Source organism: Haliotis rufescens, unplaced genomic scaffold (genome assembly GCF_023055435.1).
Source record: "Haliotis rufescens isolate VD_foot unplaced genomic scaffold, xgHalRufe1.0.p SCAF_1, whole genome shotgun sequence".
Taxonomy (NCBI): Eukaryota; Metazoa; Mollusca; class Gastropoda; order Lepetellida; family Haliotidae; genus Haliotis; species Haliotis rufescens.
This window is the reverse complement of record NW_025963779.1, coordinates 24652810-24672633: the sequence shown is the minus strand read 5'-3', so window position 1 is coordinate 24672633 and position 19824 is coordinate 24652810. Positions and strand designations below refer to the sequence as shown.

At 40.5% G+C, this 19824-nt stretch overlaps 1 protein-coding gene across 1 annotated transcript in view; it reads left to right on the top strand.

Moving 5' to 3' along the window:
* The window catches only part of LOC124131671, a 39036-nt gene extending 19639 nt beyond the window's left edge, over window positions 1–19397 (top strand). The window contains exons 2-3 of the mRNA XM_046495107.2: window positions 8828–9101; window positions 16187–19397. Coding sequence (XP_046351063.1) covers window positions 8828–9101; window positions 16187–16257 — 345 coding nt within the window. The 3' untranslated portion in view covers window positions 16258–19397. The remainder of the gene's footprint in view (window positions 1–8827; window positions 9102–16186) is intronic.
* The last annotated feature ends 427 nt before the right edge of the window (window positions 19398–19824 follow it).

Here is a 19824-nt window from a genome sequence, read left to right as displayed (position 1 = left end):
TGATGGTAGTCATGTTCTACACTCACTGCCTTAGTTGATGCATGTCATGGTATCCCAACTGCTTTGATCGATGCTCATGATATCAAACACTGGATTGTCTGGTCCAGACTCGATTATTTACAGACAATATTATACTATAAGGTCATTTATATAGCGCTATATTCCAGAGGACATATCAGAGAACATGCTCAAAGCGCATATACATACTCAGAGAGTCAGTAGCGTTGAAAAAGGTAAGTTTTCTTTCCAGATTAAAAAGGAGGAAGAGCGGGAGCACTTTTAGGGGTTAGGGGAAGAGAATTCTACAGCGAGGCAGCTGATGAACTGATTTGTACACGTGTTAAGAACTAAATTGTACAAGCAATTAGTGGTATTGTATCAGTTGTACATCCACTGATATAGTTATATCACTTTAACACCGTCCTGAATTGACGACGTACTAGATCTGAACTCTTAGACGGCGTGGTTACAACAATAGTATGTGTCTTTAGGATACGAACCATTGTCCCGTGTCTGTTGTTCTTGTTAATGATGTCCGACAGTGCTATAGTGGTCAACATTTGCTCCGACAATTTACGATGATCGACCATCAGTTATTTGAACCTAATTACTTGCTTGTCTTATTGTCCCGATCTTTGAAGGTCTTTTGTTCCTGTTGGCATAAACAGAATGCTTCAAAGAGTCATTTTAGCGTAGGAGTTTAGCGACGTTCCGTGTCAACAAACACTTGTGTAAATGGAGGGAGTGGGTGAGTTTAAACCGTTGTTCAAATACCGCGTCGGGAAACAAACAAGACTTAGGTTTTTTATGCAAATTGTGTGAGTAGGGGCATGCTTACATTTTTGCCGAACACTTGGTGTCAACATTGATTTTCAGTGATATATTTATATAATTTTCACCGCTGTTTTGCCTTTAAACGCCCAATGGAATGTGTTTCGTCAGATAATCGTGACTTGTTTATTCTCTGACGTTTTATATAATAATTTATATCAGGGCGTGTACATGTTGTATAAGACTGTTACAATCATATCATATCATATCGTCAACTCCATAAATTAGAACGCTACTTTGTCAGATCAATACAGAACTTTAACAAAAGACCCCCAAGTGATGTAACTACTCAAACTCTTGGTCTCTGGACAATGGAAGCAGTGATTGATAAGACTAAACCTGCCTACCTCGGTAGACTCTGTTGATGCAAAGCACATTATTTTGTTACAACGCTATTTTTACATCAGATCAGGACAGTACCTAAACAACTGTGTCTCATATACATCTGTTGTCCATGATTCACTAGGCATTACTCAAAAGTATAAGCTCTTCCATTTCATAGAAACGTATCTCACTGAAGGACATTTCCTACCAAAGACAATATGGAAAAGAATCGTTAATAACGCGGTAGCTCGACTGGAAAGACAGAAATGGATAGAAATATATGGCACCAGTCAAAATAGAGAATTGTATCGGACATCATTGGCGCGTCAAATTTGGAAATGTCCTCCACGTGTTTATCAAAAAACTTTTTAAAATCTGTACTAGGTCTTGAGTGTTGTAACCATGATCAAACAACTTCTGAGCAAGAGTCAAAGAAATAAGCTCATGGCAGCTGACATCTATGCTCTATCTGTAACCTGACTATAGGCATAACAGTTATCATGCATGTACATACGGATTAATTAATGTCATCAGCATTGCATCAGGAGTGGTTGTTGTTGACCCATCAACAGATCCAACGTCTGACTGAAGGCATGAGACGTAGCTAGGGTGGAATGCGTCATCCGGGCACGTGGCGGTTATACCCGCTACTTATCTGTTTTACGTATCATATCAAGTAGAGACTTTAAGGAACATTTTCACATGAACATCAAACGTAACTCGTTCACTTAATCCATACTTTTTTTAGGTGTTGTCTAAGGTCAAAAACAGTACCTGTATTACCATGGTGTTTTTGCCAGTAAATTTGAGTCGCAACTCACCAATATCTTCTTTATTTGTTGTCAAATGTTTGTTCTGTCCGATGACATTGATATCGCCGAGCTCCTGTGGTCAGTCATCCGATGCCATAATGTTTGTCATTTGTCATGGTTCAGAAATAGGGGTGTGCTTAACTTTTTTCTTTGTGTATATGTTAATATGGACATTCACATGATGCTCTTCCGATTACTGACGGCATAGATATTATTCAATGTTCCCTGTGGAGATTTATTCATTATTGATTCCATGTGAATAAGTGTTCCTCCAAACGAAAAAGATAAATCTCGACCAGTAATTACATTTACGAATCATGATGTCACTAAATCCTATATTGCCCGACCGTGTTCAGCTACCCAGCTTTATACAAGTCACATACTGGTGTAGGGCTTCAGCATATCCTAGTCTCTATGAATTGCATTTAACTGTTATTATAGCTAAAATGGATATAGAATTATCATTAACTCGACCTCAGAAATGAGCGGGCCACTGTAACTTGATGATGCACTCATATTGCTTGACGACGGGCCATTATCACGCCCGTTGTTAGGTGACATCATAGGATAGGGATAGGTGACGTCACGTTCAATATAGACGTTATCTGCTTTGTTCTATGAAGTTTCCGTATTTGTAAAAGTGGGTCAGTGACATTCGTGTTGATTGCAGTAAATGTTTCAAAACCGATATTGTTGTTTCTTTTTATTAGATAACAAATTCCATCCATTTTAGCTATAATAACGGTAACGCTATTTTTTCAGGGCATTATCACTTGCAGAAGCCCTCGGTCTTTTTAACTGCCCTCCTTCGTCGGGCAGTTAATGGAAAACCTCGGGCTTCTGCAAATGATAATGCCCTGAAAAATAGCGTTACCCTCATAATAGTTAAATAGATATTTTTATCAACGCGTCAACATGGAAAAACATATATTGAAAAAGAAGTTGTCGCTGAGGCATAAAGGATCCACTCATCGTGCTAGTATCTTATTATAGAAATACGGTTAAATACACGTTAACTGCTTATTGATTAAACCTGTATCTTTTGGAGTGAGTGAGTGGTGAGTTGGGTTTTTAACACCGGTTTTAATAGTATTCCAGTTATTTGTCACAGCGTTGTATGCTTAATGTGGGATGAAAGCCCGAAGTGGTGGAGGTCTGAGACGTTTAAATTCTTGAGCATGGGTATGGTGGTGACAAACCTAGAAAGCAAACCCACAAACATAGGAGTCTGGAGTCTCAAAGGGACGCAACTATGCACAACGAGTTGCGGGGTCTTCGACGACTGGGTCACCCGGACTGCCTCCGTGGTCTAATGGTAGAGCGTCCGCCCGGAGAGCGGAAGGTCCGGGGTTAGATCCCCGACCGCGTCATACCAAAAGACGTTAAAAGATTGTACTTGTTGTTACCCTGTCTGGCGCTCAGCATTAAGGGACCAAAACAAGGACTGGTCGGCTCGGAGTCCGTATACTGTGTCTGAGTTGGGTATTCATGTTAAACTGCGGCATGGTATCTCAGTAAGCTAGCACTATAAATCGGCATTAGTCCGGACAAGTACAAACAGCCGCACACACACATACACGTGCATGCACGTCGCTATATAAGTGCAATAATCTTGGACGCGACGTTAAACCCCATTTCATCTCACTTCACCTGGGTCACCCGTGACCATTTGTCTTTAAGAAAACATTTTGGTTCCATTAGATAGTTTCCTAAACATTTAGCAAAAGAATAAAAATGTCTCTCAATATATATTTTTGTATATTGATGACGTCATTGTGCTATGACGTCACACAACCATGTCACGATGCAGTGATAGCGTAGTTAGGAACGTTGTGATGTTAGTCGCATTCCTCTTTGCCGTGACCAAAGAGCGACCTGTTGGTTAATCCACTAGAATTGAAACTCGATAAATCATGTAATGTTGACACTGTTTGAATTCAGGAACAGGCACTATGGCCGACCTGTTAGATCCTGCAAGACACATCAATGTCAAAAGTGCGTACTGGATTATAAGACAGATTGTTTTCCTTAAATAACCGTTGTTCATGTCAGAGTAATTGATGACGTTGATCGGAATATTGATCTCTGATAGGGCCATTTATAACCCAATCTGGTTGTGTGAAGCAATGTGGCGGCCATATTTCATCCAGTCCTCATAAATAGGGAAGGTTATAGTTACTGTAGGGCTTCATCACCTTTATACCCCACTAGCAACACTATTGTAATCAGTCTTACACGATAGTCCTACACTAATAAGACCGCCTCCGTGGTCTAGTGGTAGAGCGTCCGCCCGAAGAGCGGAAGGTCCGGGGTTCGATCCCCGGCCGCGTCATACCAAAAGACGTTAAAAGATGGTTCATATTGTTCATGCGTGAGAAAATCTATTATGAACGCCTCAGTTAGCAAATTTCCAACCCTTTCACGGTCGCGAATAAGTAATCCCCAGAGGGTGGAAATGACGTACAAATGAAAGTATATTTGCAGATTGTTCTTAAAATATATTAACCTCGAACTGCATGGATTGCACTGGAAAACTTCCACTAGTGGTGTAGTCTATGTGGCCTTGGAATTCAGCATGCAGTGTGTAGATCTGCTCAAACAGTCGTGGAGCCGAGGAGAAGGTGCCGTCACCAAACACTGCACACAGGTGCTCAATGTTCTTGCTTGTGGTGAAGATGAGAATGTCGTTGTCGATGCGATGAAGGAAGTGTTCTCCTGCTTCGGTCAATGTACACTGTCCTTCAAGATGAATCTCAGGTCGGGTGGCAGGAAGTTTGGGAAGGGTCTTGTGGCGTTGTCGGTACAGAATGGTCTTCAGGGATGCAAAGGAAGGAATTTCCTTTAGCAGGTCGTCTGGAAATCTCATATCCGTATATGGTTGGAATCGGCGTTGTTTCAGTCTTAGCACGGTGGATGAGCTTGGACTTGAGAGATTCCACTTCCATCTCATATGGGATAGGTTGGTGGGTATGGTTCACCTGCAATTAAATAATTGCATTTTAACTAATATTAACAATAAACAAATACATACATGTGACAAATACCTGTGGTATCTAAAAATAAGTAATAATAATAAGTAAAATAAATAACTGAATAGTTTGTTAAGCAAAGTCTTTTGAGTCTATGTCTTTAAGATTATTATCATCATGATCATGTGCATTATTTTTTCACCTGCAAAGCCGCTTGAAGAATGCTGTTTTCAGTGATCACCGACGCTCTGCAGGCAGCAACAACGCAGTTCCAATACTTCTTCTCACGGACCGTTTTCTTACAACGAAACTTGAATCCCTCATAAAACAAGTGCTGACCACCTCGCACGGTATCAACCATGGTCACTCGAACTAGTGCGTTAGCCATTTTGACCATAGATAAATAAGTTGCACTCTTTATATATATACCAACAAATACATTAGCACGGGCGCTAATCAAACTACGGTAATCCGGTGTTTTTTATAGCATTTACTCATTTCTCGCTTTCGTAGGACAAATACCCCAACTTGGGTTTTCGCTTTACTGATACTAGGAAAAATTGGATTTTCGCTAACGAGGCACGACGCCATTTCTGTGCTGCTAATTAAGTACGATCACTGAATCAACAACGTGCAGGAAGGCTGAAGGCTTTTGCGTGTTCATCGTCATTATCAGTGTTTTAGTGACGCAGTTCGTACCAACATACTCGACGATTGTTTGACACGTCTTCTGACGGCATTACCAGAGAGTACAGACCTCTCGTCACTCTTCAAATAAATGTCTGGGCGGATCATCACATGAAACCAGACTGTATGGCCCAATACAGTAAATCGATCGCTGTTCTTCATGTCATTATTTCCGGGTGTGTCCCGTGAGAGTAATTTGCTGAATCAATTTACGCTGTGATAGATAATGGTTATCTGCCTGTCGTTCTTTCTTCTGGATAAGAAATATACGAAGGCTACACTGAAAAATTAATCTCACTAATATTACTATATTTGACTTTTACAGCAGACCAATTATACAGGAAACTAGAGGATAATCCGTCGTTTGTCGTATAGAGGGTGGGTCAGGGGGTGGACGGGAGGATTTAGGGCGTTTGTAATCTAGATTGATTATTCTCTGGTTTTATATTAACTGTACATGTTAGCAAACCATGTGAAGCGAATATCTATCGTGTCCGTTTTTTACATCTTTGTTTATACGTTGTCATGGAAACAGTTTGTATGAACAGCAATGGCTCTGTGGAAGTTAATTAATGCCTTCTCAGATATACAGAAGAATGAAAAAAACAAACTTGGTTTCTTTGCAAATACGCGGCCTTAGAGGAACAATTTGACAAAACGTGTTTTAGGGCAATGAAATATTCAAAACGCCAGGAAATGATTTAATTTCGAATATCTACCGAATCAGATCTCCATGGGGCCTGAAACGTAAAATAGTGAAGCTATACCTTAATACAGGCCTGTGGACACTGTTGCCTCAGGAAGATTAACCTGAAGAAAGGGAACACAGCTTCCTCGTTGTCTTAAGCACAACCATTCGCTGTGTAGAGTTGCGTCCCTTGGGCTTGTCGGAAACATATGATTGCGGGTTCGAATTTATTATTCGCCCCGTTTTACTTTCTAGGTTTGTCAGCACCATACCCCTGCTTGTGGCTTCATCAAAGTGGTAAACGTCTGAGACATGCAAGACTTCGGCGTTACCTCCCACATTAAGTTGACACGCCGTGATATATATGCAATAATGTCATAAAACAGCGTTAAATCCGACTCACTCACACACTCACTCACTCAAATCCTAACACGAAACGAAATCATGAATGAACAGTATTCATCAGGGGTCTTTCATTGTCGCCGAAGCTGTTTGTTGTGTGCCATGATTCAAAGAGTCAGCCGCTTCCCTCCGTGTTAATCTACATGGATCCCTGTGACGATTCGGGTTAAGGAATTGGTCCCAAGTAACCTTTCCTGGTTGTAAGAGGCAACGTAGTGTTCAGGTGTTCAGGCCGCGGTGACTTGGTTGATAGCAGGCCATTGTACCTCGACGGTGAGTTTCGTTGCTCACAGTATCGACCACTGGTTTGTCTTGTCCAGACACACAAAAATTTCAAGACCGCCGTCCTACGGCTGGAATATTGCTGAGTGCTTCGTTTAACAAATTAACAAACAAACATAAACTTGCGGGCATAGGAAAAAATACACCCATGATTTATGGTTATTATGAAGGAAACAAACAAGAAATGGTTATTCGAAGGTGAGGTATTTGAATAATTTGATCCGGTCTCAGAGTTCGGGTTTTTTTTACCTCAAGTTTGCAGTGTTTCGGCGACTGTTTTGCGCCTAGTAAAGTGTTGATAACATCGATAACGTTTGTAATGTTCACCATTCGTGTTGCTATTGTCACTGGATCGTAAAACCAGTCTAGTCATGGTCTAGTGGCCGCACCGCTTTCCTCTCTCTTAATTGCCCAGCGTCGTTACGGTTCGGCAATGTCCGGCAGCCGCCGTGTTCCGGTGACTTTTAAGTTCGTTGTTAGAGAATGAGTGACCCATCAGTTTTATTCTCTAGCGGTTTAATAATTATTGTACATTTTTATCACCTCAATAATTATACACTTTGGTTGCAGTACCGTTGCATAGCTTATGTTCAGCGCTTTATTTTGGTACTTACATATTCCGTATTGGTTAAGTACTTAGTGTGCTATTCGGGTTTTCCCTATGTTAGGAAACAGATTTGCGTAACCTCGCCAGGTTATTGCATTCCCACGGCTGACCAGGGCCCACTTGCACAAAGCAATCTTAGCGCTATGATGATCTTAACCCCCATACTTTAACATAGGCTTACGGTAGTCTTAGCGCTAAGATCGCTTTGTGCAAGTGGGCCCTGGACAGGTTGTTCTCTACGACGTCCGCGCACACGTTTATAACCCCTGTCAAAATCATGTATCCTAACCTAGAGGTATCGTTAGACCGTTTACGGGTCGTGTGCTACTGGTTTGGTGAGGTCGAAACATAGGTTTTGTTAGTAAGTGGTTGTGGGGCAGTTTTCTCTTTGGTACACTGGTGGTACAGAACTAAAACTCAATGGGTCGGTTTTTATTTATCGTACCCGTTTTTCTAACAATCCGTGGATAACCAACTTTCCCACGATTGTCTAGTTTAGGTCAAATACCTATTTACTATTGGAAGTCAAGTAACTCTATTGGTCACGTACCCTTTCTCAATCATTGTGAGTCTAGATACTCCTTAGGTCAAGTACCTTGTATTTTGGGGAAGTTTAGAATTCCCTTGCACAGTCAAAGTGACTGAGTCTTAAGTCTATAACACTAGTTTTCTATTCGGGCGTTTTCCGTCTATTTTATTGCCCAAGAGACTTCTCGCTGTTAAACCCAGCCGAGGTTATTCACTCACTTGAAAGTTGTGTTAATTAACTCTCATGTGTTAAGTGTCGCAGCCGACTTAATTGGCTGTTTGTGTATCTTGTCAATTCTCTTGTGTTGATGTAGTTACACTCTTTTATTACTGGGGGCACGGGTGGCCCAGTCGTCTAGGGAGACGCCAGAAACCTATGATTGCGGGTTCGAATCCAGGTTCGCCCCGATTATGTTTCTAGGTTTGTCAGCACCATACCCGTGCTCGTGGGTTTCACCGAAGTGGTAAACGTCTGAGACCTGCATCACTTCGGGCCTTCCTCCCACATTAAGCTGACACGCCGTGATATAACTGGAATACTGTTAAAAGTGGCGTTAAACCCAACTCACTCACTCTTCTATTACTGTTAAACAATTTCTTAGCTAATCAGCCCGTATATTGAAACAACAACAGATCAACTGTTGGCCATTAATTCAAATTCCCATGCAGATAATGACGTCATCATACTTTGTCACAGGCGAACTCTACACTCAGCTATGACAACCCAGCATTTGAATCCGACGGTTTGGGGGGTGCGTCGGAGAGCCACCTAGCGGACATCGTGGAGAAGGTGGTGGGTCTCCCCAACCAGGACGCGGCAGACTGGCACCCCTACGGCCGCACCAGCATGTACGAGGAACTACACTCCGACAAACAGAAGAATGGGCTATTTGAGTCGGAGAAGATCATGCTGTGGTTCGTGTTCACCGTTATGCTGGTGGGGATGGCAGGAGGGATAATCTTTCTTTCAGGTGAGTTATGGTCGCTGTAGACAGGAAACAGTCGTTTTCCAAAAGAACTTTTTTTTAATTTCATAAAGTGGGAGGTAAGGTAACCATGTATTGATATTTTTTAGCTTTTCAAATTAAACTGCCGGGCAAAAGAAAGTATACACTGTTGTTTGGCTAAAATGAATTAAACGAGAAAAGGATTTTCGATGGTGATGTATTTGATAAGGGTATCATAGTATCAAATGCTTTCTTTTGCCCGGCAGGTCAGCTTGTTTTGTTTTTATTTTATTTGTTAGATTGTTTAAGATAATGTTATACATGATAATGAAGAGACAGTCCATGTCATGTGAACCCGCGTTACGTACTTGTGTGTTGACATTTCCTTCTCGTTGACAGTACTTGTCGGGACAGTAAGGTACTGTCAGTTTTAATCTGGAAAAAATATATGTTTCAACTAAGACTGTTATGCAAATGTTGCATCTACCAGTTACTGAAGTTAATACCATCAACAAAACCCTTGCTATATATATATTAAAGCTATAACGCAAAGATAATTATTTAAATCACATCAACTGCACTACGGTTGTTTTAAGACAATGTTGGCCATGACACGACTTTGAGTTCGACACAACTGTGTATTCGACACATCCAAATTCGAGATAACAGGGTCCGACAGTGTATTCAACCCCCAAACACCAACTTCAGTCTCATTATGAATCAAAATCAGATATTAATTCCGATACGCGAAGCTTAAAGGAGAGCTATCGTATCAAAGTCAAAGGTTTGATTTTGATGAGGTTTTGCACCGAATTCTTCCGTATTTAGGGACATTTCTCCGCGATGTGTACATTCAGCTATGTTTGGCAAAATGCGGTGTGTTGTATAAATTTCAGTTCGACATTCAATAGTTGCACGGCATTAAGTGTGAGTGATAACGAAGGGCACTGGAGTCTGGAAATAACACCCAGTATTAAGCGCCAGCTGCAAGTTGGCAGGGTCCTAATCAATAGCAGAGGACAATGAGGCGATAAACTGCCATCCAAGCATGCCATTTCCCCGCCCTGCTCTATCTCTTAGGCTCACGAGCAGATCACATCGTATTTCAAAGGCTGAACAGACAGGTTGTATGTCACGAAGGATGGTTTATCATACCACGTTCAGCATTCTGAGAGCAAATTTGAATTTAGCTGTTTGATTCTTTTACCTAATAAACATGGGCGTAGCATAGTTGTTTAACCGCTCGCTCGTCAGTGGGTGAGTTTAGGAGCCGACCATTTGCTATTCTGGGTGGGTGAGAACTGGGATTTTGTAGCGAGATTAGATATTTTATCAGCTACAGCTACAAAACCAGATATTATTTTATTAAAAAACATTGGCCTTGCAACAATGTCGTTCCTGTGACTGAAAAAAAAATCAACATATTTTTTTTCGGTACAATTCCAGCCCCCCTTCCACATAAAGCTGCACGCTGAGATATAACTGAATATAATAGATCAATGCGCCGTTAAAACCCAACTCACGTTATCATATCAACGGCATACCATTTCGACTTTAATATCGCTTTGAACGTGATATTGTGGCAACAATTGTTGAATATTTTGCCAATTCTTGACATATATGATTATTGTTAACATCGATCCTGTGACACTCGAGACAAATGAATCCCCTCCAACTAAAAACAGTGCGATTCTGTTAAAGTGAGTGAATGGGTGTAGGTTTTTGCCGTTTTAGCAATATCACGCCGAGGGACCCCAGAAATGGCCTTCACGCATTGTTCCCATGTGAGGAATCGAACCCGGCCCTTCGGCGTGACGATCGATCTATTTAACCACTTGGCTACCTCACCGCCCCTTTCTGTTATAGAGATACTAGGATTTCATGAGTCCAACAACTTCCCATGTAACAGGTACTGCACAGCAGCCACCATTGATGTTGTCATGTATATGTCTGCAGTGGTGTAAAGTTCCCTGCTGCTGGTCTTCTTGTGGGAGTCTTCCCGAGTCATCTTCCCGAGGCAAGGGCGTTAACTGACTACACGAGTCCAGTTCCCACCCTTGCCAAACTAGCCTCGAATTTTCAGGCTCGATCGTAGCACCACCAGTGGCTATTACGAGTTAGGTCCCTTTTATGTCCCTCCTAATGACCAATCAGATTCCATCACTCATATCGCTTGCGTTTGCCACGGGTCCCACGACGCGAAGTGCATCTAATCACTTGAGACCTTGATTAAAAAGATGAAAAGTTTTGCAAAATGTCTGTCGACGCCTAATTGACAGAACAGATGCTTTGCAAAGTCTGCAGTCGACCGAAATCTGCACGTTGAAATCCATTGGACTATGCATAGACTCGTTAGTCCAGCCGGAATACCAGCCTAGTTCGGCAAAGGTGTCAAACACGTTATTCGTGGGGCTCGGTGATAACATATGTCGATGATTAACAAAAGATATATCGATCACAAATGTCATTAAATATCTTGCTACATCTTACATTCGTACATCACCCATCAGTCTCGATCTAACCTTCATGTGCGTTTTACGTTCATAACAAGCGAAACACATGATTTCAGTATATGCCCTGTCTTGGTTACAGATGCACTCAGTGACCTAACTGACCATCCTGACCCAGATTTTAATCACGTAATGGATATTTCTTGAAAAGCGCGCTCTATCTTTTTGCTTGTTTTCACTATATAAGTATTAGCAAACATGCAGCTACAGTCGTTTATTAAAATTTGCGATATACCTTTATTCTATTTCGATTGGCGAGGACTGTAGATAACATTCCGGTACGGTAACACCCTAGTGTTGACAAATACATCCGCAAAGTGATGATGATAAACACAACCGTTTGCGTATATTGCTGGAAAGCACTGGCTTGACACTGCAGCGTTGAGCGCCATCATCTAGTACCATTATCACCACTTATAACATTAGAGCATTCGGCTTCGCATTGGTTTCTGAAGTTGATCACAAGCCGGAGGCACATTTGTCCACCTCAACTTGTTGTCCATGGCAACAAGCGGAACGTTAAAGTATTCAATAATATGTTCATCTACGCAATGGTAGCGTCATGTTGGTATGAATTAAGACAGAAACGTTACTCGCATCAATGTCAGAGCTCAGCAGCATTGCATCAAATATCTTAATGTCATCAAAAACTATGGGTTCCCCTGAGAAATGACCCAAGTTTCTCTCAGTTCAGTTGGCTCTTATGACGACGCGTTATCGATTGTCGCACTTCCTTCCATCAGGTTTGTTTTTAAATTTTAAATATTTTGCTACATGGATTATTTTTCCTAACCATAGGAACCAGTTTTATCGAAGGTTTTATTATTTTACTCAGTTCCTTTTATATTAATTTTTTTACTTCCATTCAAATATTAATTATTTTTCTTTACAGATTATAGGAGTTGTTATCGACAGTAACATAAATAACAGTTGTCGGATTTTACCTTTGTTATCTCGCGTTACAAATTCTTACATACAGCTTTCATCCTCTTTTAATCATTCAAATGAAGATAAATATAATATTGTTGTTTTCTGTTGTGCTGTAAAATATTGTCGCTTGAGGGAGAAAAAGAAAACGTATATTGTTCTACTTTGAAGTTTGTTTTCATTTATGAGATGAAAAAGAGGCGGTGTGAAACAAAAAGGAGCGTTCTCAAAAAGCTAGTTTATTATTTATCGGCGGATCCTGCTGAGGTCCTATACACGAGGGGATGGACCCCACGGCATGCAATACGGGCAGGTAATCCACTTTACTTGACCATGATAAAAGAGACAAAAACATGGTTTTGTTCCTTAAAGGGATGTACCTGGAGGCCACGGCCATTTCATTAGAGCTAGCAGGCCGCGTGATCTAGTGGTAGATGCGTCCGTCCGGAGAGCGGAAGGTCCGGTGTTCGATCTCAGGTCGCGTCATACCAAGAGACGTTAAGAGATGGTACTTGTTGTGACCCTGCCTGGCGCTTGACATTAAGGGGCTAAAACAAGGACAGGTCAGTGTACTGTGTCTGAGTGGGGTATTCATGTTAAACTGCGGCATGGTATCTCAATGGGCTTATAAATCGGCATCAGTTCGGACTAGTACAAAGAACCACACAAACACACCCGTTTATGCACGTCGCTATATAAGTGCAATAATCTTTGGCGCGACGTAAAATCCCATTTGACCTCACGTCATCTATAGCAAGCACCAGGAGTATCTACGTATAAAATCCCTGCAAAGTCATACTTGAAATATATATTGTTCCTAAAATACCAATTAAAATGTTACGTTTATTGCTCGTATGAAAAAAATCGTAACACAAGAAGATATCTTGGTGTGTTTTAGAAGATTACATTTTTACGCTCTACCTCGATGAATCACAGTATAAGATTTACAAGATGAAAGCTGATCCCGATAATAGACGCTGACAAGGTAGATATTGTGACTGAACTGAAAGGAGCTTTACTTACAGTCAGACCGCTAATAACGTCATTAGAGGTACAATGACATATATATTATGTACAAGCTACATTCTGAGATTACAGAAAGTACAATTTCATGCCAATCAGTGTTACATTAATATTTGATTGGTTGTCATAAGTGATTTTCAGTGATCCATTCACGGCTATTTTGCGTTTTGCGCCCAATTGAATCTGTTTCGGCGGATAATCGAGTCTGCTTATTCTCTAGGCTGACATTGTATATTTAAACAGTGACATGAAGACTTTGCAGAATTTAGATATTATGACTTTTCATTGCAAAAACGTTTGGTTTGGTGCAGTAGAAACTGTTTATAAATATTTTCATCTCGTTAACTTTAAAAAATAAACAGATAATTGTACTCCTCGTCAATGTCTGAGGATAAACAGAGGAAATCTTGGCTTTCAGTTGCAGGATTCTTTTGCCACCTGTTATCTGCATTGTGTAGAGTATGATTCGGAGTATATACATACTTACTCCTTCGTCATATCAGTGCACCCGATGAAGGAGTAAGCATATACTCCGAAGCCTTGTGTTCCTCGTCATGAAGAAGTTGGCATCCATAAATTCTCTTCCCTAACCTAATACATGGTTTCTTTAGAAGATTTATCTCTTTGGCATATCCAACATTTTTTCGTAATATCAACTTACCTATATCTATTAATAACTGACACCCTACACGAAGACGTATAGGCCGTGACAATATATATAAACAAGGGTATATAAATATAGAGCAGGTATATATAATATTACACACACACACACACACACACACACACACACACACACACACACACACACACACGGTTTTGTAAGGAAATGATTATGTTACACGTTTTGTGATTTCCAGATTTCGCAAAAAATGAATTTTCAGAAAGCGATCGTGCTGACGATCTGAATATCACACAAAGCCACACCCATAAGTACTTGCTAATACGCTGAAGCATTTATCGTGTGGCTTAGTCTAATTAGTGCCAGTCAGTGTTCCCGTGAACCAGTTACGCGGTTATACACGTACAAGCTTCCATGTACACTACTGTTCAAATAAAACTCCACTCGATCGCGACCGGGTGCTAAAATTGCTTTTCAACAGTAGAGAACTATACAGCGGCCTTTTGTGTTTGTTGGTTTACGAATTCGTCATGGGATGGTTGAAATAGAATTAATATAATATAATTACCCCCCTTTCTGTTTGTTTTTGTAAGAAACATGTTTATTTAGCATCTTTTCAAGATATGATACTTATCGCCAATTCAAGTCATTGCTTGAACCAGAATCCTATTTATCAAATTTACGGTACAGGAATTCTCGTAACACCCTTATTCGTTTTAGACTTGGCCTGAATGATCTAAAAATTAACACAGGGAGATTTTCATCTATTGAGAAATCGATACGATTATGCCCATTTTGTGACATTGTTGTCGAAGATGAATACCATTTCATGTTTATTTGCCCTATATACGAAAATCTAAGAGACAAGTACTTACCGCAGTGGTCTCTATCTCATTTTAATGCTAAAAGATTGTCTTCATTACTGTCCCGCAAGGATCTTATAACACAACATCAACTGGCTTTGTACATACATAATGCTTTTTTGTTACGAAGTGAATTGTTACCTTGACTTTGTATTTTATAAAATATGTTATGTAACTCCGTTGTATATGGGCCTGTGGCCTTTCATACAATAAAGAATTGAATTGAATTGAATTGAAGTGGCACAGGGAAGTTATAAACGTGAGCAGCGTCCACTTTCTCCATTTCGCGCTCTGAGTGAAAGTTTACGGCTCATTGAGCATGTGTCACTGGGTCAGTCAGTGAAAAGAATTTGTACTTTTAACAAATGTTATATTTAAGATGACACTTTCTTAGTAAAAAGAAAAAATTCTAGTACATTATAGATAAAGTGTTGTCCCAAATATAAGATGTGATTCATTTGACAACTTTATGAATCATGGCATTCTGTATTCATAATTTGTACTTCGTCTCAGCGGTAATAAATAGGGCGAAACAGTCGATTTTGTTTCTTTTTTTCGATTTTGCAATCTCTCTGTCGATACACCTCACCATCAAGTGAGATTCAATCAATGAGTCAGTCAATCTTTATCCATGGTACTGATGAGGCCAAAGGTCTATAGTACATTGTCTGGGGCGTTGACATTGGGGCGGAGACATTGTCTAAGTTGAGATTCATAAAAAACATGCTCGTGATGGAGTCGGAATCGTGTATTTGACACTGTTTTAGCAGAGATTTCTTATGACTATGAAAGGGTTTTGTCGCTTTTATTTCCACATTCCTAATTTTAAGGTCACCCCAGCGGTAAACTAAGTAATAAGAAAAAGGACTCCAAGTCGAAACAAATATCAACGACCTCTAGGGTTGTTGGCGGTCCAGTCGCTATCGATGAGTGGTTAGTTTTGAAAAGTAGTGTACAGCTGTCGAACTCATTAACTCGCCTGATACGCTGATCGACAACAGTGGTCCACTGTGACTGAACGGGGTTGAGAGCGACGTAATTCCCAGCCCAGTCATCCCTTTTATTCATCGTATTGAATCAATCAGCTTGTCAAAGGTTCTGACTGTCATGCGACACTCCATGGCGTGTATATATTTATTGATGAAGGGTTTCTTCTTGTTTCAGAAACGTACAATATGTCTCTGGCCGCATCAGAAGGAACAACACAGAGTTTGCTTGTAAACCGGACCATGTGAAAGTGACATTACACTTCGGACATGACATGAACGAGAAGTTCAGAAACACAGCGAACTACCATAGCGCCCGCAATCAGCGCCAATGGCAGACGCTAACATGTGTCTTTCATTTGTATCATATATATGCACAATCTAAGGAATACATGGACCAAGTTTTAAGTTCAGAGTTTAAGCTGAAACAAATGCCCAAATCATAATTGTTACGTTTGTGAATATGTATCAGGAGTACTGCAACGTTAGTAAATCTGACGATGTTTACGAATTTAATGTTTATACATTTCATGATGAAATATCCAAGTCATACATTTGTAAGTCTACCGTGCCTTAGGTGATTTATCTTGTTATAATATTTATTTAATGGCCTTTATGCCTTTTTCAAGTATCCCAAACCAAAAATACATTCCGCCCTCCTTTTAAATGTTTTGTGTATACAGAAGTGCATGAACTAAACCAGCACAAGTGAAGTGAGTACAGTAATCACGTTGTTAAGCAATGGAACTAACTCAAGCCGCTCTTGACACGTCTTGTGATGGTGAACTTCAACAGTGCCAGATTGTTGTATTTCCGGCCAGTATATACGATGGGTGGCTGAAAGGTTCTCAGCCTGTCATGGCCTGTCATGGCCTGTCATGGACTACGTTCATGGAGTTGGTTGCTAATTATTTTTCAACATAATCCCTTCTGACATCCACACACTACTGCAGACAATCCTGGAGTGCCTGGATCTCACTGGTGTAGAAGGCTTCCTCCCGGAGGTGTGAAAAGTCCTGTACAGAAGAAATGACATCATCATCACTTGCATAGTGCTTGACAGTTCCTGCTTCAAGTTTGGGAAGAGGTGGAGTTCTGACGGTGCCAAATCTGTTGAATACGGAATATGTTCAATGAATTCAAAGCCACAGTAATGCATTGCAGCCATGGCGACAACATACTTGTGCATAGGTGCACTGACAACACCTTTAGTGAGGTTTTCACGACGTTTAGCCTTGATAATCTCACAAAATTGCCCAAACAGATTATCAGACTTTGCCATTAATGGTCTGACCTTATCGGGAGGCAGTCCTTTGCATTACGATTTTTTTTTAAATCTAAGACACCCGAAACAATCAACTTGCCAGCTAATGGAATAGACTTTGCCTTCTTCTTAAAAAAAATCAGCTGGTCGGCTGACATAATGTCTTACAAGAGCTGATGAACTTGGAGCGAGTCAGAAGCATTGAAACCTAGCGTGCTACAACTTTTGCCATTCCCAGTTCGTTATTCTGAATGTCCTCAACTCCTCTATGCCTGCTATACTGGCCATTTGACAAGTGGTGCGTCGCCGATCATTCTTAATCATGTCATGTGTTTGAACAACATTTTCCGTAATGGAAGCAGTTGAAGTTCTTCCCGATCTTGGATCATCTTCGAGGTTCTCTCTTCCCTTCTTGAACTCAGCTTCCCATGTCTTCACAGTGGTAAAGTAAAGGAAGGAGCATGGCCCCTAAATTTGCACAATGGCAACATAAATGTCAACATTAGAGTTCGCCTTTTAAGTTGGATCCACCTTTGTCCATTTCCATCAACAGTGAAAACCTAGTCATTTGATGACTGCAGATACGAGTGTACTTAATACATGCAAACCGTTAAGGGTGTACTTTACACCCTTCGTAGTTAGGCGCAGAGTTGTTCATCCAGCCCATGTACATTTGCAAAGTGTACTGCGTCTCTGGTGCGATAGTTCCAGATCTTTAGAGGTAGTATTACTCCACGTCACGTTCAGGGCTAGGAATATCTGCCATCTTTAATCTTCTGTTGTTCTCTGGTCCTTCCGCGAGCAGAAGTAAACCTAGCACCGTGGTCATGCAGTCTCGCGTTGAGTGAGTGAGGGAGGGAGTGTGTTTTGACCCTTATTTCAGTTATTGCAAGGCGTTATTGCAAGGCGGAAACAGGTTTTAAAAATTAGAAATGGTCGAGGCAAAATTTGAGTTTGAGATGCTGTGGTTGAAATGTGGATGGCATGAGACTGTGAACACGGTGGAAGGTTGTAAGTTCAAAACATCAACGCCAGGAGAAGAACCAGTCTCGATTATCTGCCGTAACAGACTCCAATGGCCGTAACATGCAAAAGAACCATACAACTTATATGACTGGAATACTGAAAATCAGTGATGACACAAGGCATCAATTGGTGTACGCATTAAGGTATCTGTGGTATTGTCCAATACATGACGTCAGGATATCGCCTTGTGAAGAGGAACACCATGGCGACAAAACTGTGATTGCTTCTACTGTTTCTGTGATTTAAATTCATTTAATTTGAAGACGTCTTTCTCTTTATACATTGCTAGGCAGCTCTGTTTGATCACATTTGTCACATTATCTTTATATATGTAAACCTAATATATGACACGTTAACCTCGGACGGGCATATATGTTTGTTTCTGTATATATGTAAGTTTTTTAGATAAAATGTATTATACATTGTATATATGTATATGTTTATCAGATATGAAATATACACTATATAGGTTATATGGATAATATATGAGTGATGTATATATGTAAAATGTTATTAAAAATCATGTAAGGTATAATGTATGTATATATGTTACCGTCAATGTGTAAACGTACTGGAGTTGGGATTACCTATGCAATTTACAAAAACGCCTGAATATTATTTTGATAACAAATTCCAAACATTTATACGTTGAATTTCAAAACCCAGTGACTGAAAATGATAGGATTAGGAGAAAACGAAAGTCAATGTATATATCTTTAATATTTTACCATCTAATCCTATCAGGGGCGGTCGGGTAGCCTAGTGGTTAAAGCGTTCGCTCGTCACGCCGAAGACCCGTGTTCGATTCCCGACATGGGTACAATGTGGGAAGCCCATTTCTGGTGTCACCCGCCGTGATGTTGCTTGAATATTGCTAAAAACGGCATAAAGCCATACTCACTCACTCTAATCCTATCATAGTAAGTATATTATTATGTTTTAAGCCCTTTTGAACTTTTTAATAATTTTCAGTCGATCTGTAAAATAAATGTACAGATTTTTCAGTCAATTTGTAAAATGACTGAAATATTTCGGCATTTTGTAAATTTCCTGAGTGAATCCCATTTTACACATGTACATGCTTATTTAAATGCATGTATATTTACATGTATGTTGATTAGCAATACAATCTACTGTGTATATTTAGATGCTTAAGAAGCATCACCTCTCACATTAGTGCTGTTGGTGTAAATCGTTCATGTGTCCGACATGGTTGTTCTCCCGTGGATTATATTCATATGCAGTGGTAAGGTGAAATGGTGTATAACGCTGCATTCAAGGTTATTGCACTCATAAAGCCACGTACATGTATATACATGTGTGTGTGTGTGTTTGTGCGTGCGTGCGTGCGTGCGTGCGTGCGTGCGTGCGTGTGTGTGTGTGTGAGTGCTCTTCCGGACTAATGACGGTTTTATAGTGCTAGCCAAATGCGACACCATCGTAGCATCAGGAATGGTACAAGAAGTACCATTTTTTACGTCCTTTGGGGATCGAACTCCCGACCTCCAGACAGACGCTCCATCCAC